Genomic DNA, 26,541 nt, shown 5'->3' with positions numbered 1-26,541 from the left:
GTTTTTTTATGCCCTCTGTGCATGAGGCCTAAAGCAAGGGTTCCCATTATAGTAGTAAAAGAGAATCAGAATGGCAGAATAATGTTCCGGGACTACTACTTGTTCTGGCATGGCTTTTTGAAAATAACCCCCTGCTTATGTGTTTATTATATTGACAGATGGCCGACATGGGTATTTCCAAGAATAAGATACAATAAAATAAAAAAAATAAAAAATACCAAAGCACACTGGCTTGAGCAGAAAATTAATTAGCATTAATAGTATTGCACTTCTAGCAAACGAGGCAATCTTGTATTCTTTGCATCACCATCTAGGGTTGACTTGACAGCCCTATCAGCACTGACACTTGCATTTTTTTACTTTCATTGCATATCTGGGTCAGGTTTGTGCAGTAGAAGTTCCCAGCAACAACTTGCAGTTCTAACAGGTCTATACATTATGTTCCTGCTAATGCTGTCACTTTGATTAAAAAGTCGATACCCAGGAATGTGTCAGCAGCGACAAGAGATTCTTCCATGAACATGAAAAAAAAAAGAAAAAAAAAAAAAAAAAAAAAAAAAAAAAGACACATTGCAGTTGGGTTCCACCCACACTGCAGGGACTAAATGCTTGTTTTTGCCAAAGGTATCAGAATAAAAATAAGAAGACTAACCTCATCCCTCACTCATCCAGCAGTCCAGGCTCAACTCTTCTCTCCCTTTGCTCTGGGTTGTGGGCAGACCCTTTGTGTCCTCTTATAATGCTAGACCATTGGCCCTGCATTGTACACAATGACATCACAGCTACAACTGCTAAATGCAGCACCAAACTGGATTCAGGGAGCTGGTATTGAAGAAGCTCACAAGAGCCCTTGGATAAGATCAGCAAAAAGTGCTTTTTACTGGTATCATAGGTAAAAACAAGCATTTAACCCTTAGTGCTGAGGAAGGCCCACTGCAAGTGTAGTTTTTCCATTTCCCCTGAGAGTAAAGCTTTGGCATTTCCATTCTTTTCTTCTTCTATTAAAACAAAAATTGTTTTTGGATGGATTTCAACCTTAAGGACCAATTACATTGGCGTCTTACCGAAATGTAAAATGCTTATCACCACAAGGACACACAAAACAACTGGAAACAAGTACTGCATTTTATCGGTGTGCTGTGCAACATCACATGTCACGGTTTAGCAGCACACAGTGAGATGAAATATTACTTTTGTACATGTAAAAAAAAAAAAAAAAAAAGAAAGAAATAAAAAATAAAATTATGAGATTTGGGGGGGAGCTGTATGATGCGCTGAATCACGCACTGCCCTCTACAGCAGTGAGAACAGACAGCTGCCAGAGAGGTAAACTGCTGTTTGTTCCGTGTGAACGGGCCCCAAGACTATTTTATCAGCAAAAGTAAAAACTGCACCGAGGAACTGAGAAAAAAAAAAGTATTTTTCAATAAGACAATAAAAACAAAAACACAGTAGGAGTTTGCCTCTCACTACTTGGGATAACGTTTTCTACTGTACAAAAGTTAAAATTAACAGCATCTTACCAGTAAAAAGGAAGAATATGAGAACCATAATCATAGTGTAGCCAAAATATAAGAAGGTGCTAGCAGTTCCTGTAATTTGCAGTTTGGAGTAAAAGTAATGCACTGCATACACCAGGAAGTATACCGCTGTAAAGCCACTTGTGAGGAATGAGCGCCACTGCCAATGGTAGTCCTGAGAGGAGGGGAAAAAAAAATAAATAAAAGAAACACTTAGTGGAAATTGAGATAGTAAAAAAATCATCCAACATCAGTGACAAAGAGTCATGTGAAAACTATAGTAACCCAAAGCAACTGATATTAAATATAAAGGATAAGTTCACCTTTTGGAACATGTTCCACCTGAATTTAGGGTGGAACATGTACCATGTGTCAGCAGCTGCAGCCTTCTCCCCGCGTCCACTCTCACTTTTTGAAAATAACGTGGCCGTGCAGGGCTTCACCTACACAGCTGCATCATTCATTCAGTTTCCTGTGAATGCATGAACTACAACTACCATCATCCATTGCGGTGATGGCTTTCAGTTCTGAATGGACTGAGGTCACTGATGAGTGGCCTCATAGTTCATTCACAAGCCCTGCAGCTTGTTAACAGTCAGCCTGTATGCAGGTATGGGTTGAAAGCGGCAGGGCTTGTTTGTAGGCGTCTGGCATTGTACCCCAGATCCACTGATCACAGGTGCAATGACTTTCAGGCTCCAAAGGGAAAAAAAGAAAACATTTGTTTTCCTGCAAACATATGTGCATTTATTATTTTTAGTTTTTTTAAATAATGATGAACTTATCCTTTAAGCAACAGAACTAAGAACACTGAAATCTGGTTATTGCAGTTTGCTGTACTTTGCTCACCTTAGTCTCATTTAGTTTATTAGTAATATGCAAAAAATACGTGTTGCTACACCATTATGTTATACAAAAGCAGTAATGCAACATCTAGCCATTACTTTGAGAAATGTCCATATCACACTGAAAAAGAAAATTCATACCTCTGCACACAGATGAAAGTAGCAAAGTAATATTGTGGCTTCTGAGCATGTGATGACTAAGATGATGAATACCAGAAACAAGAATCCAAACATATAATACATCTGATGGGACCTTAGAAAAAAAAAAAAAAAAAAGTTTGTATTATTAGGAGTCACAGTCTCATAGCAAATCATCAAGTTACACAATACTTTTTACCAATCGTCAAACTTCAACAATTTCTTACAGGCTGCTGACAGGAATTTTACAAAGATTAGGAGAAAGCTTTACAACGTGCTGCATGAATATACCATGAATCTAGTCAACTACATGCTATTATAATATACAGCTTTGATTTTCAATAACCATGTAAAAGTTGACTAACTTTCTTGAACAAAGATTAAACAGATTTTTTTTTTCTCCTTCAATTAAAGCAGGGCCCTCACTCTGCCTGCTAAAGCCAAAACAAAATTAAAGGTTTGGTTGGAGTTTGACTTTAAAGCATTTGTGTTGGTTAGATGCACACTAAAGGTTTTTTTTACCTTCATGCATTCTAGAACCACTTTACGCAAATCATACGGTTACTAACAGATACACTACTTTTACAGTACAGAGGCACAATGCTTTGAAATCAAAAATAATTTTCATTAAAAGATAGTCTTGGGTTAAAACAGGCATATCAAATATTAAATTTAAAAAAATACAATTAACCATGACAGAGGAATGATCTATAAGAAGTTATTGCTTCCTCTGGATACGAGGACGCACAGCCAAACTGCTACCAAACTCAAAATCAATGTAGCTTTTCCTAGAGGAAACATGGGTGTCATGATAGCTATTAGGAGACAGCAACTAAAAAACAAAAAAGGATCTCTTCTTACCAGATACTATTAAGAATGAAAAAAAGTTGTATAAAGATGCAGCCAAAGGGCAATATTCCCCCCATTATAATTCCAGGTAATGGCTTTGTGTAAAATGATTGTTCCGGAATTTGACGAGGGATCTGATTGGTGCGGACAGGGTGTTCAATGGCCTACAAAAAAGGGAATGCATTGTTACATAGCCATCTACAATTCACTTTTACATTTCCACAGGAAAAAAATAACCCCACACCCCCAAAACATTTTAGACACCAAAAAAGCAACTTTCATCCTAAAGGGGGGAATAGAAAAAAAATAGGTACTTCAAAATAAGCAGTTAAAAAAAGAGGGTTAAGATGTTTGACTTTATTGTTCTGTTGCTCAACTGAAAGATCACTCCCAAAGACAAAAGATTTAGTGAGTTACTTTAAAAAAAAAAAAAAGAAAAGTTTCGAACGAACGAAAGAAAAGAGTGCTTCCCCATCATTGTGTAACCTACTGAACAAGACAGACCATTTAAAAGGCTCAGGAAACCCTTACAGGTGTTTTGAGTTAATTAGCTGATTAGGGTGTGGCACCATGAGTCTACAATATTGAACTTTTTCACAATATTCAAATTTTCTGAGATAATGTGAGTTTTTTCTCTGATGTTCATTGACGGACACAGCTTCTGATCTTTTTAACCATTGGGTTATACTGTCCAATTGAATGGTTGGTACAAGGCTATGCCGAACCAGCCCAAAATCCCTTCCCCACTAAATTCATGAAAGAAACAACTATAGGCGTCCCTGGGGAATTTGAGTGGAAGGGCTGGAGATGGTAAGTGTAGTAATGAAAGGTATAGAGAAGAATATATAAAATTTCAACATTTATTGATTTATATTAAAATTCAACAAAATACAAAAAATAACATATTTAGACTTTAAAATAACATTCCATATACATATCCTGATAGGGATAATACATTAGGGGTTCATGAAGCAGGGGAGTGTATCCTCCAACATGTTTCGGAATTTTTGTTCATCTAATTCCTTCTTCAGGGAAGTTTATATACACATAACTATAACCGTGCATTCACCACCTGTGTATCTACGGATGTATAGAATGTAAGCAATATTATTTAGAACAAATACATGAGCATAGAGGCAAACAATATATCTTATCAATGAGGGATCCCCAAGTCCCATAAGGGTAGGGAATACCCATAATAGGTATGTGTCTGTATACACAAGTATATCCTTAAGAGTAAACAGTAACTATGAAGATATCAACTTACCCCTAGAGGGAGTATGGAGCAAAAAGCATCCTTTTAGTTGTCTCCTCACAGAAGGTATACTGCAGAGGTGGCTGTTTGTATGGCAAAGGATACCTTATATTCATGCAGTCTGACTGTGCAGCTCTGTAGTTTGAATGTGCAACAAGTATATAGACTTGAGAGAATACAAGTCCCTCCACACGTTTTATTCTTAAGGATATACTTGTGTATACAGACACATACCCATTATGGGTATTCCCTACCCTTATGGGACTTGGGGATCCCTCATTGATGATAAGATATATTGTTTGCCTCTATGCTCATGTATTTGTTCTAAATAATATTGCTTACATTCTATACATCCGTAGATACACAGGTGGTGAATGCACGTCCCATTATTTCAGGGAGAGGATCGCTAACGGATAATGCAAGTAAACTAGTGGACACTTATCTAAAACCTTTTATGACTGCATTACCCTCACATGTGCGTGACACAATTCATTTTCTACAAAAAATCGACAATGTTACCATCCCAGATGACTGTCTCCTAGTTACTGTGGATGTTGAAACTTTATATAGTTCAATTCCACATGACCGAGGAATCTCTGCTATCAAACATACAATCATACGAGATCATGCACCTGATGCCTATGGAGAGTTTATTGTGTCCATACTGCATTATATTCTTTTACATAATGTGTTTACTTTTAATGGCTCCCATTTCCTCCAGGTGCAGGGCGTAGCGATGGGCACCTGTTGTGCCCCATCCTACGCCAATCTGTACCTGGGGGAGTGGGAGTAATTTTTTCTACACGATGAATCAACGTCTATGTACACGGACCACATTTTTATGTGGGTCCGGTACATAGACGATATATTCATGTTATGGCGGGGCCCCGTGGATCTGTTGCAGAACTGTTTAACCAGAATGAACAAACAATGAGTTTAATCTCACATTTACTATGAACTATCACCATAGTCAAATTACTTTCCTGGATGTGGAGATTTGCAGGGGGGCGGATGGTGCTCTCCGCAGTGGGCTTTACCGTAAGCCCACTGCGGGGAACACCATCCTACATGCTTCTAGCTTCCACCCCGCCACCCTTGTTCGCTCGATCCCCTTTGGCCAATACCTGAGGATCAGGCGCAATTGTACCGATTTACAGAGTTTTCAGCTTGCTGCAAATGATTTAAAAGATAGATTACTTCTGAGAGGTTATACGAAAACCCTCCTCAAAAAAGCTTACAAAAAAGCAGTTGCCTCTGACAGAAAAATCCTGTTGACTCCTCAAACCCATAGCGAGTCTGACCATGTGCTAAGAATCATTATGAAGTATTCTGAACAACACCAAAATATTAGACAAATCATTTCTAAATATTGGCATGTACTGACTCTGGACCCCACTGTTGGTAAATTTGTTCCGGAACGCCCACAATTTACGTTCAAAAAAGTGCCAGCCCTCAAAGAAAGATTGGTACAGAGCGAATTCAAAAATCTTAAAAACCAAGATCCCTGCAGACTTAAGGGCACATATATCTGCGGTAGTTGTAACTATTGCAGATATATGTTAACCACTAAAAATCCCACATTACCCAATGGTCAAATTTTTGTCCCTAAACATTTTGCCAACTGCCGCACCCACGGAGTGGTATACCTGCTCCTCTGTGGGTGCGGCTGCTTCTACGTTGGGAAAACTAAACTGCCATTTTTCAAACGAGCAGACATGTCAAAAGCATAAAGACCTGTAATCCAGACTTACCACTGGGACGACATACATCCCTAGTACATGCAGGACAGTTTCCAAAGATTAGATTTTTGATTATTGATAGAATACATCCCAGTCCCCGTGGAGGGGACTGGAACAAAACTCTTTTACAGATGGAACTACGATGGATATACACCCTGAAGGCCACAGACCCCCAGGCCTGAATGAAATGGTTTCTTTCAGGCCTTTTCTAGAGGGGTTTACATCAGGTGGCATGGAACAATAATTTTTGTTTGACAGATTCTGACATAAAAGATGTCTTTTTACATTTATCCTGTTTTCTCGCATCCATTGATATATTTGTCAATGGTTGTTTCAACTCCCTTTCTTCTTTTCTCTCTTGCTGTTGTTTATTCTCAATTATCACACTCTGTACAAACAAAACTGCTTAATAATACACATAATGTATGAATTTGTGACATGCATAATCTGTTTTGTTTATTATTGTTTTTCAGGGTTATTTTTCATTGAGGGAATTTCGATACCCTACACACCTTGTAACTGATCTGCTTTCCTCCCCTAAATTTGGAAATCGTGCCTTTAGAGGAATTTTCTCTTTAACTTAATACAAATGTCTTTTTCAAACCAATAAGTAATTTTTATGTCCTTGTTCACAATCTCAATTGCTGAGATGTTCGTTTTTCATCCATTAAAACAATTATGCATTTTCAAACTATCTGTGTGCCTTTGGTGACATGCCCGGCACGGCGGGCGGACATTTTTTCAATTGTCCGACTTAGCGCGTTTTCTATTGGCTCTCGCTGAGTTCCTTTAGCTTCGCCTACCCACTTCCGTCGGCGTATGACGCAGGCGGAGGTGACCGTGCCGGTGGAGCGCATCGGCCGCACGGACTTCCGCCTCATCTTGTTTGCGCAGGCGGGAGTTGGTTCGGCGGCTGCGCACCAGGGAACCCAAAGGGAGACTGCAAAGAGGGAGGTCTAGGGACAAGCATACCCAGCTAATCTCAATTAAGCTAATCAATTGCCTAGCATATATAGCTCCCCTTCGGGCAGTGATTTACATTGATCACTTGCCTGAAGGTGGATGCTTCGATGCACGGTCCTGTGTGAACCTATGCAATTGTTAAGGTAAATTGATGCTTCCTTTTCAATCTCACACTGTGCTTGTATGGATGGTTGACTCCTTGCTATCAGCGCTGCATTTGATGTAACATTTTTTTGGACATCATTTTGTCCAGTCATTGCTGGAGGTTTTTTTTTTTTTTTTTTTTTTTTTTATCTACCTTCCCTTTGACTGTGTGTCCAATAGACGAAACTGGGTGTCTGGGATATAAACTATTCCCATGATTCACTCCAATTAACTTTGGTTATTTTGATGATTAAAACAATTCTTGCATTTTATATACATCACTTTACCCATGCAGCGCTTTTGTGCGGTTATCAGCCTTACCCAACAGCACATTGTTTAAAATTCATTTCCCAATTTTGTAGAACAAATGAAACATAACCTTTTTGGTGATTGTTTCTTTTTTTTTCTCCCTTTTTCCTCCGTCTACCATACAGATCTCCCAATTTTCTGGGTTCCAGCTGTCCCCATTCGGTCTATGGACTGACGGGCACACACTAATAAGAACATGCTTGCATGATATACTTCCAATTTTTGTCATCCACCTTCCTCAATCCGGCACCCAAACACAGGGACGAAAGCATTTCAGCTTTTTGCTTTTAAAATACTATGGGCAGGCATACACTCTAAAGTGTCATCGGACAGACTCTAAGTGTTTCATCATAGATATATTATGTCTAAACTATGTATGAATTGTAATTACCACGAAATATTGTCAAATGTTTTTTATTAATGATTGATTAGTATATGATTGATCACTTGCAGACCGCCACTTTAAGGTTGCCCCTGAAGAAAGAAATTGGCTGTGTTTCTGAAACGCGTTGGGCACTCACCCTTTTACAGCGGTATTTGCATCTGCCTCATGACCCTATGATTTGTACAGTACCTGCCATATGTTTTTAACCATTTTTTGTAATTGTAATTCTCAATAAATATTTAATATTGTACATTTTTGTTTCAAACTTTATATTATTATTTGTGCCTTAAAAGTCCCACCCCAAGGGGAACTTTCCACTAGGTTATGTGTATATAAACTTCCCTGAAGAAGGAATTAGACGAACAAAAATTCCGAAACATGTTGGAGGATACACTCCCCTGCTTCATGAACCCCTAATGTATTATCCCTATCAGGATATGTATATGGAATGTTATTTTAAAGTCTAAATATGTTATTTTTTGTATTTTGTTGAATTTTAATATAAATCAATAAATGTTGAAATGTTATATATTCTTTTCTATACCTTTCATTACTACACTTACCATCTCCAGCCCTTCCACTCAAATTCCCCAGGGACACCTATAGTTTCTTTCTTGGGTTATACTGTCCCTTACAATAGTAGGACACTAGGCAGAAAAAAAAAAAAAAGTCTGGCTACGTCTATGAGCAGTCTCCCAGGGGGTATACTCCCTCTCTCTGCTATAGGTACTCAGTTTTGTTTGTTACAAGCAGGCAGAAGAATTACAACTCCACAGAGGGGTGGGTGCTGTGTCCATCAATGAACATCAGAGAATGGATTTTACGGCAAGTCAAAAAATCAGACAACCCTTTCCGAAGCCCATCCGTAGCAAATCACAGTGAGTCCGATTTCCTAAAAGACTCTGTAGCTGCCAGGTACACCTTAATCATCTGGACCACATCCAAGGCATGCAAAGCAATTTCCTTCGGATGTTTTGGCCTGGGAAACAGGTAAGGCAACACCAGGTTTTCATTCAAATGAAAATCGGAGATAACCTTTGGAAGGGACGGACAGAGGCGAAGAACCAACTAATCTCTGTGAACCACCAAGAAGGGTGAACAACAGGATAACGCTGCCAATACTGACACCAAAAAGGCTACCTCCCGGGACAGTAAGCAGGAGAATCTCCTGAAGATTCTCAAAAGGAGGCTTCTGGAAGACAGAGCACTAAATTGAGGTCCCAAGACGGCAACCGATTAAGACAGAGGTGTATAGGCGCTTGGGGGTATAGGTGTACATATGGCAGCATAAATAAATATATATCGTGATTAAAAGTACAGTGCTGTTAGCACGGGGAGGGGGAAGCACAGGGGGGATTTAAAGTCCATGTGCATGTAAATGGCAGTCTTTGGAGGAGGTCCGTGGATCGAGACCAGTACCTGGGGTACGTGTCCGCAGCTCAGGGCCAGCTCTTCAGCAAAAGAGAAGTCAGTTCTAAAAACCGGATAAGAAAGAGGGAAGAGCGCCTCTGAGTGCAAGATAGTAATTTATTATAACAATTAAAACATAGTCACTTACATATAAGTAAGGGTAAAATCGTGTGTCAGATCGCAGCAGTTCCCAAGATGGAATACAGGGGGTTCGCAGAATCCTGGAGAGCCTTCGGTGCAGACAGCCAGGCCAGCTGTGTCCGGGTGGGCGGAGGATTGCGGCCGTGATGCGGGAGCCGGACGGCCTCTGACGTCAGGGCTGGAGAAAGCAAGATGGCGGAGTAGGCTTCACGACGCGTTTCGGAGTCTGCGCTAAACCTGGGCGGGGCATGCGCACTCCTCTCTCAGGTGAACAGGCCATCACAAGGAGGAGGTCTGATATAGGCGGCTGCGGGGGGCATGTGCAAGTCCGTTTAAAGTGGTAATAAAAGTCTAAATCTAAACGCGGCAATGCTAGTGGGACAAGTCTTTTTCAAATGTAAAACAAGCAACTTATATAATGCTAGTATTGTAGTAGTAACGCGAGACGGCAACCGAGACTGCACTGGAGGGGGCCAAGTGCGCAACTCCCTGAAGAAAGGTACGAGCCAGGGAGTATGTGGCCAAAGCCCCTTGAAAGACGGCCGCTAAGGCTGACACCTGACATATATATATATATATATATATATATATATATATATATATATATATATATATATATATATATATATATATATATATATATATATATATATATATATATATATATATATATATATATATATATATACACACACACACATATATATATATATATACACACACACATATACACACACTCAAGGCAAGATTCTGCTCAAACCCCCGTTGAAGGAAGGTTAAGATCCGAGCCACTGAGAAAAAGCAAGGAAGAGACTCCCCATACATTGCACGACTTCCACGTACGATGATAAATCTTGTGAATGGACTACAAGCTCGCTGATCAGTGCGCTTGCAATCCACATGTCCATCTACTGAGGTGGCAGACAGGACTTGTCGTTTCTTCACTCCTAAATATCTGTGAATTAATGTAACATGTTCCAAAAGTGACCTTACGTTTAAGGGGTTTCTTATCCAAATAAACCTCATTCTACACAAGCTCCAGAGAGTAAAACTCTTTAGGGCTTGCAGAATAAGGTGGATCAGCTTATGCCTCTGTCATTTGAATAAATGTATCTGAGGGTTTTAAATGAAAAGCAGCTTCCCTTTTTCTTCGGTCTAAAAAAAATAAATAAAAAATAAATAAATGGAGTTTATGGAGTGGCCAGTGACTGCTGGGAGCGAAAGGGATGTGTGCCTGAAGAGGGACTCCATACTTTGCAGTGCTTACAGGACTGATGGTAGACCACGTGGGAATCATACTTACCAGCCTACTACATTCACTCAAAGTGGTATTAAACAGACCCATTAGACCAGTGGTTCCCAAAATACAAGGAGTGAGGGGCCTCAACTATGGCCCCCTACAGCTCCAAAGGGCCACATTGCAGTCTGATCAACTGACCATTCGGACATGCAACATGCGTGCTTGCAGAGTGAATAGACATTACAGGAAAGAGGGGGCATGCTAAATAAGACTGCTAGAGTTCACCGTCATTAAACCCGCTTGGCAAAAGAATGCTTCCCATACTGACTGCTGGGTCCTGCAAAGGGCTACACAGAAAGTGCCAAAGGGCTGCATGTGGCCTTCCGGTGGCAAGTTGGGCACCAGGGATTTAGACCGAGTATCCAGAAAACTACATGGAGTGTGCCAGAGTATGATCACATTGGAGTAGAGTATGATCACATTGGAGTAGCAAGTATGCCTGGGCCAATTCAGTGTTATAAGAATCACTGGGATACCCTCTATCTCAATACTGTGGAGAATTAAAAAAAAAAAAAAAAAAAAAAGGTATTTCAGGGGAGAAAATGCATAGATCAGGCAGTATTGCACCCAATGCTTCAGCCAGAGGATCCCTGTACCATAAGCAAAGCATGGCCAGTTTGTTGTTGAATCTGGGAGGTCAGCAGGTCTTGTGTCCCCTCAACTGTCACACAAGTCTTGGAACAAATCCATATCCTGGACAATCTGCTGGGTCCAGGAGCAGTCTTCTGAGGTAGTCGGCTATCAATTTTCACAACTAGGATGTAAACCACAATCCAGGCTTGAATATGTAGTTCTGTCCAAGAAAGAATTCTTTCTAACTCAAACTTCTGAATCCCATTGCCATTATATTGTCCAACCTAGTCCTGATCTGATGACCCTCGAGTCGGGAATTTCAGCGTTACAGGGACAACAAATCGCTCAAAGGTCTATAATGTTCATCAGGAAAAGGATTATTTTCCGATAACCAAGTCTCCTGCACCTTCCCCACAAACTAACAGGCTGACATCCACTAGGAGGATCTTTCAATAATTCAGAAGATAGGACTTTGGCCAACTCCAGAGCAGGATACCCGAGCCACCAAGCCAGTGACAACCTGGTCCCTGGTGCCAAGAGAACCAGTTTTTCCAAGAAATGGACTGACCTGTCCCACAATGGAAAAACGTTGTGTATAAGAGGCCTGTAGTGGAAAACTGTAAATGTGAGGATATAATCAGCCCCGGAACGCACCCAGAAACAAAGATTTGGGCAACTCTTGGAATGAAGATCGAGTCTGGAAGAGATTAAATTTTATCCTGAGGAAGGTATACTCTGGCTTCAGCTCTATGTAGAACAAGATTCAAATACTCAGAGCGATGAGTTATTTTCCACATTGTGAATACCCTGAAAGCATAGCTGAGCTAGTACATGGGCCAGAAACATTGTGAATATCGGCATGGCTAAAGACAGGCTGAATGGCAAGACCACAAACAGTAAGTGCTAATGCCCCTTCACAAAGTGAAGAAATCACTGATGCCCCAGGAAAAACAGAAATGTGTAGGTATATATCCCTGGTGAAGACAAACTATGACAGGCTCGACTGATTTCATATGAAATTTCTAAGTCTGAATTAAATGAATTTAGGGCCTTGAGATCCAATAAGGGGCAGATGCCACCTTTTAGTTTGGGAACAGCAAACAGGTATGACTAGGAGCCCTGGAACCATTCTGCAGCAGGAGTTGATGTGATGATCCCTGGCAGAGAGAATAAGGTCTTAGAAACAATCTCCAATCACCTATTGATAGAATCCTTAAACTCAGGTATTTCCTCTACAGAGAAAGACTATGCTTTGTTAAGACAGGGATAGTGCTGGATCTACAGCAAGACAGCCAACTTAATAGAGGGCTCGTCAAACAGCTACAAGGCTGCCAACCAATTAGGAGGTGTAACCAGCTTGTCAGGAATCTGCAACTCCCTATGAGGGATAGGTGGGAATAGCAGGTGTATGTGTTCCCAGGGCCCCTGAAGAAGCCTAGGTAGGTAATGGCACAGGTTGAAGTTGCAGGCTGATATTCAAATTTTAAAGTGGTGGGAAAAGAGTCAATAAGATCCAAGATGGTCTCCAAGTCTGGGAGTAATGGTAGCAGCCCGAGACCCCTTAGGTGCAACATCAGATGTTAAGGATTTTAAAGAGACTTGGCATCATACAGACTTTGGGGTAGAAGGCTCAGAGGCAACTAAAGCCACAGGCAGGGTCAATGGCTTCCAAGCTTCAGTACCCTCAAATGGTACAGAGTAAATGTCCCTGGAACGATTAGCAGAGCGAGATCGGGGGTTACTTGTAGCAGCAATTGCAAGGTAGTGATACAACTGGGCTCAAAGCACAATCACAGAAAGCTTGTGGCCAGCAAGTCAGAAGGCCAGAGGGGACCAATGGAGTTTCACATGTGTCTTTTGCAAATCAGAAGTGTGAATGCTTTCTCTACAATGAAGAGCAGAAAAGAGACCGTGGTTGACATCCTCCAGATGACATCATCGCTAATCTTTTTTACCTAGAAACAAACAGTCATGGGAAATTTGAAAAGCTTCTAGTGGTGCAAAAAATAGGTAGTTCTTGATACAAAGTCTCATTGGCCTACACAACAGAGTCAATTCAGATAGCGATTATGTAGGGACTCATTTATTGATTTAACCTTTCTCAGCAGAGCTGAAGATAAGATGTATATCCTTACAAGACACTAGCAAAAAGTTGAGGTATGCTGGATAGCGCAGGGCTTATCCTGAACTGGCCTAGAATTTCTGTTTGCAAGTGTCCAATCATCCTGTAGAAGGTAGTATAACCCAACAGTATCCAACTTCCTGTGTTCCTCGACAAGAAATGGGTTTTACAGGCACCTTCTGCTTGAGCATGCTGTAATCATCTTTCCTTTAGTGCCGGTTCACATTTGTGCGGCTTGCGAGATCGCAAGTAATTTGGAGCGCACTGCTCCTTCATTACATGCGATCTCATGTGTGGATGCGAGTTCAGCCATACACTTTGAATGGCTGAATTCGCACTGTATCCGCACCAAACACGCACATGAGGCATTTTTTCAGCCGCATCAGAATCGGATCGCACAGTGGTTCACACTTGTGCGATCTGATTCTGTGCAAACTGTCAGATCGCACTGTGGTATGCGATCAAACTGGGGGTGTCGTTAACATTTGATTGACACCCCCTGCGTATCGCATACGGCAGTGTGAACTGCCAGATGTGTGGATGCGATGCGGGATCACGCTGCATATTCGCAGCGTTCCCGCATCGCACAAGTGTGAACCGGCACTTAATGCTTAGTATATCACTGATGAACAAGTATGCAGCAAGGTAATTTGGGACTTCCAATCTGCATATACCTGTTCTAGTGTCAGTGGCTCCGCATGTAGTAAAAGATGGGAAAGCGGATGGGCTTAGAGTGGGCATCTTCAAACAGAAGTCAGAAATGTTGGGACGTTTTTAACCTCTTCAGGTCTGCCCTATACCAGTTACATTGTTAAATGGCGGCACCGGTGCACCAGATCATGCAGTTTTGCCAGTAGGGAAGGCATGGATTCTGACATGGACCATGCATTTCCTTAGTAAAAGTACCTGCCACAGTATGCAAAATCACTAGCTAGGCACACCGTTAACCCTGTCCCAGTCAGTGTCATTAGTACAGTGACAGTGCATATTTAACACTGATCATTGTATAAGTGACACTGATCTCCAAAAAGTGTCAAAAGTGTCAGCGTCCAAATTGCCCGCCATATCGCAATCCCATTAAAAGCCACCATTACTAGTAAAAAAAATAAATAAAACTATCACATAGTCAGTAGACACTATAAAGCTTTTGCACAAACCAATCAATATACGCTTATTTAGGATTTTTTTTTTTACTAAAAATATGTAGCAGAATAAATTTTGGCCTAAATTGATGAAGAAATGTGATTTTTTGAATGTTTTTATTGAATAGGTTTCATAGCAGAAGGTAAATATTTTATTATTTTTTTTTTTTTTTTTTCACAGGATTGGTCTTTTTGCTTAAAGTGCAAAAAAAAAAAAAAAAAAAAACACACGCCGAGTTAATTTAACACCACCAAAAAAAATGCTCTATTTGTGGGAAAAATGGACAATGGGCATACATTTTATGTGGGCATAGTGTCACGCGACCGTGCAATTGTCAGTTAAAGTAACGCAGTGTCATATTGAAAAAAATAAATAAATAAATGGCCTGGTCAGGAAGGAGGGGGGTAAATCTTTTGGCGGTTAAGTGGTTAATCAACCTTCACTTTGTTTTAATGCACAATACAAAATTGTGTTTTGTAAACAAGAAGCTAAAGGCTATAGATACCTAGATGTAGATGTGCTACCGTACAATGGTGGCAATACTCAACTAATTCAAGAGGCAAGGCTACTCAGAATAGTGAAACTCAAGACACTACATTAGGACTGTTTGTTCTATAAGTTAAGGCTACACAACTTTCTACAGCCGATACTGACTTTTCGTACGAAAATTCCCAATGGACAAACTCCAAAATGTTTCTCATATGGTTAACAGAACAAACGTTTTTCGCTTAATATGTACTGTTTTCGTACAAGAAAAATCAGAAAATGAAAAAATTGTAAACTGTACAGCTCTGACTGAATGCGTCGTTTTTTGAAAAAGGTAACCTAACATTAGGCTATTTTTAGATTTTAATTAAAATCTCTGAAAAATATATCTGGTGCGCGTTTATATCACTGGCAATTTTTCTTTGATCAACAATTTTTGATTTGTGAAAATACGCATGTATAAATAGGAAATATTTGAGTGTCATACATACCAAGCATGCGAGATCTTAAATTTTAAAAATTAGGGGGGGGGGGGGGAAGAATCACTGTAAAAACAGCAAACATTATACTGCTCCCACCTCGTCATTTAAGTACAGTGGGTGGGTAGGTTAAAGAGGAGAATGATTCTAATGAGAGTTCAGATACTCTGAGAACAGTGTAATCTAAAAATCAACCAACAAAAAAGCAGGCCCAATAATATTCAACTGGTATCAATACACTTAAAGGAAAAGGTCCATATTCAGGATAGAACAGAGCCCCATCCCCCCATCCCCCTATAATCCCCCAGTAAGTCAGCAGAAGGGAATCCTTTTACGGTACCCGCTGTCACAATTTAAAAAAAAAGTGCATGGCTGTGTGGGGCTCTGCCCATACAGTTGCGTCATTCATTCACAGAGTTCCAAAAATGAACGAACTACAAGTCCAGTTTTTCACTGCAGCAGACGGCTTCTAGTTCTCAATATACTGCGAGGGCGCTGGTGAGCTACCTCCTAGTTCATTGTTTTTCCCAGCTCTTCAGTAACTGTCTGCCCATAAGGGAGGTACAGGCACATAGTGTCTGCAGGAGCCTTCCATTGCAGTAGATCACGGGCACAATGCTTTGTAGGCTCCATTGTAAAAAAAAAAAAAAAAAATGTACATGATACATCTGCATTTATTATTGTTAATTTGTTTTTTGTTTTACAAAAAGTTGAACGTAGCCTTTAATCAGACACATACACACCAACACAGGATGGTAATATTGTCTACCAGCATCGCTGGCAGTAAGTCTACCACGCTGTAACTTAATGAACCACCACGCTGTATTCAGAACCACCAACAATATAAGCCAACGTTCAGCCTCCCAAACTCAAACTAGTTCAAACTTGATAACCCTCATAGGATTGTATCTGAGGAGCTAACAATTTATTGATTATGATCCTTTGAACAATACAGTTATGAAATACTTACATTCTTTTTAAATCCAAAATAGGCTCCAATGAAGGTAAGAGGGACAGAGATACAAAACCACAAAGCCAGGATAGCCACAAGAGTACCAAATGGAATGGCTGCTGAGGATCCTTCTCCCCAAAGAATTAAGTTCATCAGAAAGAAATCAGCAAACACAATCCTATATAAATAATAAAAGAAAAATAAACACACATTTCCTTAAACTGCAAGATTACTCTGAAGTAAGGATTTGTTAATCTAAAGGCTAAAAGATTAGAACTGAAAAAAAAAAATATGTATACATGTTTTTGCTCATAAAAGATCTTTAGCAGAAATTTTTAGAGCATAACTAGACCCGCCTCTCCTTTTCAGCCAAGGTAGCTGCCATCTTGTCCTCTCATCTGCAACTGCCATGATGCTGCACATGTGATCAGTTATGACAACAGCCATTTGATGGTTTGACAGTTTGGCTGAGAGCACAAGCAAAAGTGAGTTTGCATTCCCGGCATGTCAGGAATGTAATAGTTTATTGAATCCATTAAATTAATGGGTTTAGTTACGCTTTCAGCACGGTTTGTATTAAAAGGTATATTAAAAAAAAAAAAAAAAAAAAAAAAATCTGGAGATGCTTGATTTTTTTTTTTTTTTTTTTTACAGAACTCAAACTATTAACTATGACATTTTATATAATTTTTACTAAATGAAAAACAAAATGAAAAACCCAAACAAAAATATATACCCGGGACATAGGAATGCTGTCAACAGAACATTAGTTTTCCACTTCTCACCACCAAATGCTGTATTTAAAAAGACAAAAAAAACACAGAACATGTTAGAATACATGTAAAATCAAACATTTTACATTCATGCAAAAAAACGTACACAAAATGAAAAATCATTTTTTATTATTTTTAGGCCTCATGCACACAGGGTGTTAGAAAAAATGAGCTGCAGAGCCACTACCAACGCCAGGAAAAAGCAGCTGTAAAAACGTGCTTGTAGTAGCTTTTTCCATTTGCATTAAAGTGCGTTTAGCCGAATTAGCTTTTAGCAGCGTTTTTCTGCCTCCATTCAAAAACAATGATTGCCTAGGAGCTGTCTTTGATACAGCTTTCAGCCCATTGATTTGAATAGAAGTCGCATCCAAGTCGATCATGATGAGCCGACTTGTGGTGCGACTTGCGCTCTAAGGATCTTGAGGGGGAACTCCAAGGCAAAATGGAAAAAAAAAAAAAAAAAAGAATTGGCGGGGGTCCCCCCCGGCAGGTCAGGAGAGGGGAGGGGACGAGCGAGCTAGCATTCACCACAATGTCACAGTCCTGTTAAAAATGATCGCCGCCATCACAAGTAAAAAAAATGAAGTAAAAAATATTGGGAATTGTGTCGCTCTTTTTTTTTGTTTATAGCACACAAGAAAAAAAATAAAATTGCGCAGGTGATCAAATATCACCAAAAGAAAGCCATATCTGTGGGAAAAAAAAGGACATCAATTTTATTTGGGTACAGCGTCGCACGAATGCGCAATTGCCAGTTAAACTAATGCAGTGCTGTATCCCAAAAAAATGGCCTGGTCATTAACGGGGTAAAACCTACCGGTCCAGAACTGGTTAAAGACAACAACAAAGCTGCTCAAACCTTATTTTTGACAGGTACCTTCCCCACTTCCGGGAGACAGCGCTGTGACGCTGTCTTTCGAAAGTTCCTCCTTCCTCTGCCGGGCCAATTACAAAGCGCATCGCGCATGCGCAGTAGGGAGCCAGCTGTGAAGCCAAAAAGCTTCACTGCTGGGTTCCCTTTCCCTGAATGGCGGCGGCAGCACCCGAGAGTCGATACGAAAATCGGCTTCGGGTGCCGACATCGCGAGAACCCTGGACAGGTAAGTTCTAATATTTAAAAGTCAGCAGCTACAGTATTTGTATTTTTTTTTTTTAATGGAGGGGCGGAACTCCTCTTTAATTACAACTGATGTACCATATTGGTTCTTTTGTTTAAACAGAAAAAGCTGTGTCTTTTCATAAGTGCTAAAATACATAATGATTACATTTTAATACTTCAGAACAAATACAAGGCAATTCTATGCTTACACCATTACCAAACAGTAACCAAAGACTGCTAAACGGGTACACTAAACTGCCTTTTTAGAATAATTAGTACTTCTAATATGTAAATAAAAGAAAGTTGATACACCACATCTTTACTTTCTTAATATCTCAACTTACATTTGTAGAACCTGGAAGCCACATAACCCGCTGGAGTACCAAGCAGCACCCACAGAACTACGGCACATGTCATCAAAGCTCCTCTGTTTGCAGGAGACAAAAATCCAAGGCATGCAAAAACTGAAAGTGTAAATTTACATAATTATTAATCAAATTTGTGCAGTCTTCTATCACTAGATGTGATTTTTTTTTTTTTTAATTGTTATTACTGCAGACAGTTTTTGTCAAACTCTGGAGATACTCACATAAAGTGACAAATGTCATAATCAAGATCTGAGCGCCTGAACCAAGGAAAACTGAGAGCAGCATTCCTTTTCTAGGAGGCCTGAAAATATCACCATGCACCAGTTTCCAACCAAACTCTTCCTGAGCATCTTCCTGAAAGACATACCAAGAGAACATAAGGATGAAGTCACATACATTCCGATAGTTTTAGAATATACAGGATCTTACTAAACAGAGTTTGCTTCTTAACAACATGCTAAAAATAAAAAAAGTTATAGTACATGTGACTGCTTTTGATATCGTGTGTGATTGTTTAATAAAATAGTGCAAAAGAAATGATGCAATAAAATAGTGCAAAAGAAATGATGCAATAGAGTCAAACTAGGGCTTGTCCACAAAGCATTAAAGAGGAAGTAAAGCACCCTTTTTTTTAACCTGCAAAGTGAAGGAATAATGTGCATGCATCACATACTAACACATTATGTGAAACTTGCCTGCAAACAAAGCCCTCACTGTCACCGCTGGAGGCCACATCTATATTCACCCATCGTCATTTAGGGTCTGTGGACTCAGCTGTGCGACATCACTCTCGTGCATGTGGGCGAGAGCCACCGGTCACGGGACAGGGCTCTGAAGAAACGGCATGGGTGGCCGTTTCTTCAGAGCGTATGCGCTGATGTCAGCTGCATATATACAGTAAAAAATCTCCTAAACGGTGCACGTTTAGGAAATATTTACAGTACCTATAGGTAAGCCTCATTATAGGCTTACCTATAGATACAAAAACAAATCGATGGAAGTTTACGTCCACTTTAAATCGCATATAAACCCAAGAACCAAATGCAACATATTGCAGCTTACCAGTCCTTTGATGTGGTAGTAGGTACATTCATTTTCATTTTTCAGTCTTTTCGCATTTTTGCACCTGGAGTGCAAGGGTGACAACGCTCCCCTCCCGTACAGTAAATATCAAGGAGCAGCATTGTCACCCTAGGCCACTTACTCCTGAATTGGGCTACAGAACATCATCTCCTGATCTCTATAACTTCAGAAGTGTTCTGTAGATCACAAGAGAAAGTGAAAAAGTACAGATAATGCTAAAGACTTCAGTGTAGCAGAGGACGTAGCACACAGAAGGTAAAAGGCTCACTGAATAATTGACACGATTAACAGTTATTTTTCTGTACTTGCAGAAAAAGTACTCAGCAAAAAAAAAAAAAAAAAAAAAAACACACACAATCTAATACAGCTACCAAAGTTAAGAATTGGCAAACTGCAATATATTACATTTTTGCTAAAACAATAGGATCCAAAAGGGCTGTGTACTTGAAAACTGCATCCACTTTATCAATAATCTTTAAAAATACCATATACAGCAACAGTAGACACTTAAAGCAAGGAAACAGTCAACACGTTTTGGGCTGCTAGCACTTATTCATGCCTAGTAATGAATAAGTGCTAGCAGCGTGAAACGCATTGATTGTTTTCTTGCTCACAGTGTCTACTGTTGCGGTATACGGCGTTTGAAAGATCATCTTTAAAGTGAATGCAGTTTTCAAGTGTGTAGCCCTTTTAGATTCTTTTGCATTTGTTCCACATGGCTGGATGAGAAGTGCTTGCACCGGAATACGCTGGAGGTAAACTCCAGACTATGTGGCGGACCCACCTGGAGCAGCAGCATAAACACTGAAATAACATTTTGTTGCTGTAGGGTTTAGAGGTCCCTTAAAACAATATATATATATATATATATATATATATATATATATATATATATATATATTTTTTTTTTAAAACATATTGTCTAGTTTGAAATAGTTTAACCACTTAAGCCCCGGAAGATTTTACCCCCATTCCGACCAGGGGTTTTTTTTTTTGCGATTCGGCACTGCGTGAATTTAACCACTTGCCGACCGCCGCACGACTATCTACGTCGGCGGTCAGCCCCTCACAGGCAAAGTGACGTAGGGTTACGTCACTAGCTTGCGAGGGTCTAGGGAGCGAGCGCGCGCCCCCGGAGGCGCGCTCCCGCTCCCGAGTGGTCACGGACCCCCCCGCGCGTGTGACCGGCGGACCCGATCGCCGCCGGCCACTCTGCGATCGGCGGGGGAGAGGGAGAAAGTCAGGCAGCTTGTGTAAACAAGCTGCCTGTCATTCTCCTTGCTGTATGAGAGCTGATCACATGGATCTACTATGTAGATCCGTTGATCACTCTGCATACAGCTGAAGCCCCAGCCAATCACAGTTAGAATCACGCCCCTAGGGACACACACAGCCCCTCCCTCTCAAATAAAGTTAACCCCTTCACTACCAGTGTATTTTTACAGTAACAGTGCATATGTATAGCACTGATTACTGTAGAAATGTCACTGGTAACCCCAAAAGTGTCAGAAATGTCAGTCAAGGGTCCGATCTGTCCGCCGCAATGTCGCAGTACCGCAAAAAAAAAATCGCAGATCGCCGCCATTACGCGTTAAAAAAAAAAACAACAAAAATGACAAAAATATTTCCCTTTGTTAGTAAACGCAATAACTTTTGCGCAAACCAATCAAAATACGCTTTTTGCGATTTTTTTTACCAAACATAGGTAGCATAAAACAAATTGGCCGAAAATTTTAAAAAATTTTGATTTTTACATTTTTTTTTGGGGGAATTTCATATAAAAAAAAGGGAAAAATATTGCTATTTTTGCAAAATGGACGCTCTTTTTTTGTTTATAGCGCGTGATCAAAAAATCGCACAGGTGATCAAATACCGCCAAAAGAAAGCTCTGTTTGTGGGAAAAAAAGGACGCCAAATTCGTTTAGGTACAGCGTCGCACGACCGCGCAATTCTCCGTTAAAGTCACGCAGTGCCGAATCGCAAAATACCCCCTGGTCGGAATGGGGGTAAAATCTTCCGGGGCTTAAGTGGTTAACGGACAATTGCGCGGTCGTGCGACGCTGTACCTAAACGAATTTGACGTCCTTTTTTTCCCACAAACAGAGCTTTCTTTTAGTGGTATTTGATCACCTGTGCGATTTTTACTTTTTGCGCTATAAACAAAAAAAGAGCGTAAATTTTGCAAAAACAAATATTTTTCACATTTTTTTTTTTATATGAAATTCCCAAAAAAAAAAAAAAAAAACACAAAATTTAACATTTTAGGCCAATTTGTTTTATGCTACATATGTTCGGTTTAAAAAAAAAAAAAAAAAAAAAAAAAAAAAAAGCGTATTTTGATTGGTTTGCGCAAAAGTTATTGCGTTTACTAACTAAGGGAAAGATTTTTGTCATTTTTGGTGTTTTTTTTTTTTTAACGCGTAATGGCGACGATCTGCGATTTTTTTTGCGGTACTGCCACATTGCGGCGGACAGATCGGACCATTGACTGACATTGACACTTTTGGGGTTACCAGTGACATTACTGCAGTAATCAGTGCTATATATATATATATATATATATATATATATATATATATATATATATATATATATATATATATATATATATATATATATATATATATATGCACTGTTACTGCAAAATAACACTGGCGGGGAAGGGGTTAACTTTATTGGGGAAGGAGGGGTTAAGTGTGCCCCTAGGGGCGTGCTTCTTACTGTGATTGGACATGGCTACTAGTGTAGGAAAAGTGATCAACGGCCCTACATAGTAGAACTGTATGATCACCATTCCTACACAGGGGCGAATGACAGGCGGCTTGTTTACATCAGCCGTCTGCCTTTCTCCCTTTTCACCAAGTGACCTCCTCCGCGCTCGCCCGCTATTGGCTCACAAGCAAGTGACATATATATACACGTCACTTTGCCTGGCCGGGGCTGACCGCCGCAGTATATGTACTTGCGGTGGTCGGCAACCGGTTAAGGTTCCAAATTCAAAGCCAATAGGGGTTCATTTACATTAGAACAAAAAAAAGAAAAAAATTCTAAATTTGTTTTCATATATGCCAACAATTATGTAGTGCACTAGTCTGAATGACCAAAATTGATGCATTGTTCCTGCAGGCCCTTCGTTCACAATATTTAGATACATTTAAAAGGATATAACTTGTATGGTGCATTTTACACAGGTAAAAGGGTAATTTTACATACAGATAGTTAAAAAAAAAAAAATCTTTTCAAAACAGGCAAGTGTACAGCTAATGAAAACCAATGCATAAACGCTGTACTGAAAGCTTAAAAACTATAATGCCCGTTTCAAAAGATGTGAATTTGTTGGTACAGTATTTTTGTGCTTCAGTTACTTACTGCAGAATCCATCTGGTTGTATCTTGCAATATCTTTATGAAGCGTTCTCAGCATGATCATAGCAACCATACCAGACAGAAACAGCACAATCACTAAGGAGTTCATTATACTGCAACAAGAAAAAAAAAATCAGGATTTAAAATGGTTTATGGCAAAAGTAACCTGTCTGCAAGATGCCATTCATTTAGAAAAGTACGGTAAATTCTGCAACTCGATAGGTCCATTTTCATTTTAGAACTTGCGCAACCAAGCACAGAAGATACAAAATTACATTCAGGACATAAAAAAAGGCTAGCAAATTAAATTTCCCACATCAATATGTCCTCAAAATTATATTGAAGGACATTTTGGTATTTAAAAATAAGAAGCTGAAAGAAAAAAATCATTCTCTTCTCTTTTCTACAGATTTACTTTCACTTTTCCAGTCCTGCAGACACAACAGGAAGTAGCAGTTCATTTCTGCAAAGTGAGGTAAACCAGCTCAGGCAGCTGCCACAAGAAAACGAGTGCCATCTAAAAGATATCGCCTCTATCCCTGTTCCAGTGACTACTCAATTGTAATTTTTCCTCTTGTTCAATTTCCAGTGAAAATGGTTCCCAGGGCAGGGAAGAATGGCACTAGTGGGAACACAGAGGGCAAAAAAAAAAAAAAAAAAAAACACCTGACATCAACCACTCTAAAATCAAACCACTCTGGAACTTTAATTTAAAAAAGGTGACCAAACTTTTTTTTTTTTTTTTTTTTTTATTGCAGCATACTATAATTTATTCTGCAGTAACGGATTATTGCCCAACTATTTCTTATATTCTTATTGACAGTGTCACAGAGGTGTACACGCACAGCTCAATGCACAATTCCAGCATCTGCCAGGATGAATGAGCTCCTGAGCATGTACAAAATTCCGTATGTTTTGCCACAGCTAATCAAAACTGCCAAATAACCTGAACCCAGAAGACTGAGCAGGCGAGATCTGCTGCAGCATTGGGAGGGGAGGAGACTACAGTTCCATTTTAACTTTAAAAAGGAGCTCCAGTGTCATTTTTGTTTTTAATAAAATTCAGCAGCTACAAAAACTGTAAGCTGCTAACCTAATAAAAACAGACCTGTCCTAGGATCCAGCGATAAGCTTACCAAAGCCACCCCTTCCCTCGGTCTTCTCTCCCCGGCATCTCAACTGTGGGCACCCAGCTGTAACAGCTTGAGGCTTCACAGGCGGGTGCCCAATGCACACATGAGCTGCGCACTTGAACGGTCCTGCAGTCTTCTGGGGCCTGACATATCCCAGGTGAACTTCTGCTCAGATCGCCTAGGCGCCCCCCACAAAATTGCCATTTAGAGGAGAGGGAAGGAGGAGGCCTTCAAGTGGAACATCTACTTTTGGGTGGAGCTCCCCTTTAATTACTAACTAATTTTCCCATCTATTTCACGCATAACCACAACAGAGCTTTTTTATCATGTTGTACCGCATGTCATTATATATACATAGTCAGGAACCACATTCATTGATGTAAACTAGTAGTTAGTAAGGATTAAGATCAAAGTGTTAGACATAGACATACATCTCTGCTGTTTGCTATGTCTAAGCCCTCATGCACCTTGGGCTTGAAAAATACTGATCTTCTAGGCATTTGGCTTTTTTGTTTTTTCAGCCTGTAAAAGTACTCATAAGCAAGTCAAAGCATATTATGAGCGTTTTCAGGGGGGAGGTTAACAAAAAATACCAAAAAAGGTGTGTTCAGGAAGGGAGATGAAGAGCATTAGAAAAAAAAAAATACACTAAATCCATCTAGCGTTCATGCATTCTGAATAATGAACATCCTAGCCAATGGACTCTAACACTCACATACTGGACACACCTAAAAAGTGCATGCAATAGGTGGCTTTTCCTGAGTTTAGGTCGTTTTTCTCCTGCCAAGAGTTCTGGCATTCAGGTGGGCTAAACAGATGCCCCTCCATGCATGCAGTAATGATAGTAAACAGGGAGGACTCCGCTCCTTTTACCCTAAGGTGTACCAGAGTGGAAACAGAACAGGGTTTTGCAACTGTAATAAGGAGTCCAGGGGCTGAAATACTATCTACTGGCTTAAAAGAAATGTATAAATAACCGTAAAATCATATGCTCACCTAAACCACTGAATGTGTGTATGTGGCATAGACTCAAGAATGTAATCCCATCTTGAAGCCCATCTGATTTCTTTTTCTTCCTATACAGCAAAGGGAAAAAAAATAAAAACAACTTAACTTAAGGACAGCAAGGGGGCTTCCTTTCTGCCTAGTAACCATAGGTGGGAGGTTGCTTGCTTGGCACTGCCACCATTTAAATATATACAATTAATACAAGAAACGTGTTTTCTGACTGCAAGGGGTGGAGCAGGGATGTCACAGTCTCCACCTCATGCAATCAGTGAATGCCTTGTATTGGAAAAATACAGGGTGTTCTGTAAATGGCAGTAGTGCAGAGCAAGAAAACCCCAGTAGTTACTATGCAGAAGGTAAGCTACTTGGCACAGAACCTAGAAGATCGCAGTTATCACTGTAGTAGCAGCAACTACTACAGTGATCGCTCAGGTATGAGATATGCATGCTTACATTAGCCAAGCTGGAACATAGTAATCATGCAGTAACAAACAATGCAAGTATTTTTAAAGACCTATAATCCTTCAGTAGTTTTGAATGTTTTAGGTCTCCATGCCTGATGAAGACTGAGAAGATGGAAGAGTTTGCACTACAACATTTTAATGAAGGACATCACCGATTACATTTTTAAACCATTCTATAAAAAATGTACAAAAAAAAAAAAAAAAAACAAAAATCAGAAAAAGCTTGACTTCTAACCTAAAGGCATATTTAGCTCTGATGGTCTAGTGCTAGCAGTGGTTTAAGCGCATTAGATAACAGAACACAAAAGTAGAAAACCCTTTTAAATTAGCTTTAGCAAGTGTTAGGGAAAATGTTCAAAGGGAGGGGTATAAAATGACACCCACATCAAAAACTAGAAACTGTGCATCTTTACTACTTAAGTTGAAGCAAATTCCAGGACCTTAGACATGGGACTCTGATCACTCTTCCTGTGGGAAGAAGTCCCTATAAACCTT

General features: G+C 39.9%; 1 protein-coding gene across 1 annotated transcript in view; it reads right to left on the bottom strand.

Moving 5' to 3' along the window:
• The window catches only part of TM9SF2 (transmembrane 9 superfamily member 2), a 64,507-nt gene that overhangs the window by 6,833 nt on the left and 31,133 nt on the right, over positions 1-26,541 (bottom strand). Inside the window, exons 8-16 of the mRNA XM_082247031.1 lie at positions 25,571-25,650; positions 23,446-23,554; positions 19,215-19,347; positions 18,970-19,089; positions 17,490-17,547; positions 16,772-16,931; positions 3,365-3,516; positions 2,507-2,618; positions 1,524-1,695 (exon numbers count right to left, since the gene is read on the bottom strand). Coding sequence (XP_082103157.1) covers positions 1,524-1,695; positions 2,507-2,618; positions 3,365-3,516; positions 16,772-16,931; positions 17,490-17,547; positions 18,970-19,089; positions 19,215-19,347; positions 23,446-23,554; positions 25,571-25,650 — 1,096 coding nt within the window. The remainder of the gene's footprint in view (positions 1-1,523; positions 1,696-2,506; positions 2,619-3,364; positions 3,517-16,771; positions 16,932-17,489; positions 17,548-18,969; positions 19,090-19,214; positions 19,348-23,445; positions 23,555-25,570; positions 25,651-26,541) is intronic.

The sequence above is a fragment of the Pelophylax lessonae genome (assembly GCF_965119305.1).
Source record: "Pelophylax lessonae genome assembly, chromosome: 2".
Lineage (NCBI taxonomy): Eukaryota > Metazoa > Chordata > Amphibia > Anura > Ranidae > Pelophylax > Pelophylax lessonae.
This window is presented reverse-complemented; position numbering and strand designations above follow the sequence as displayed.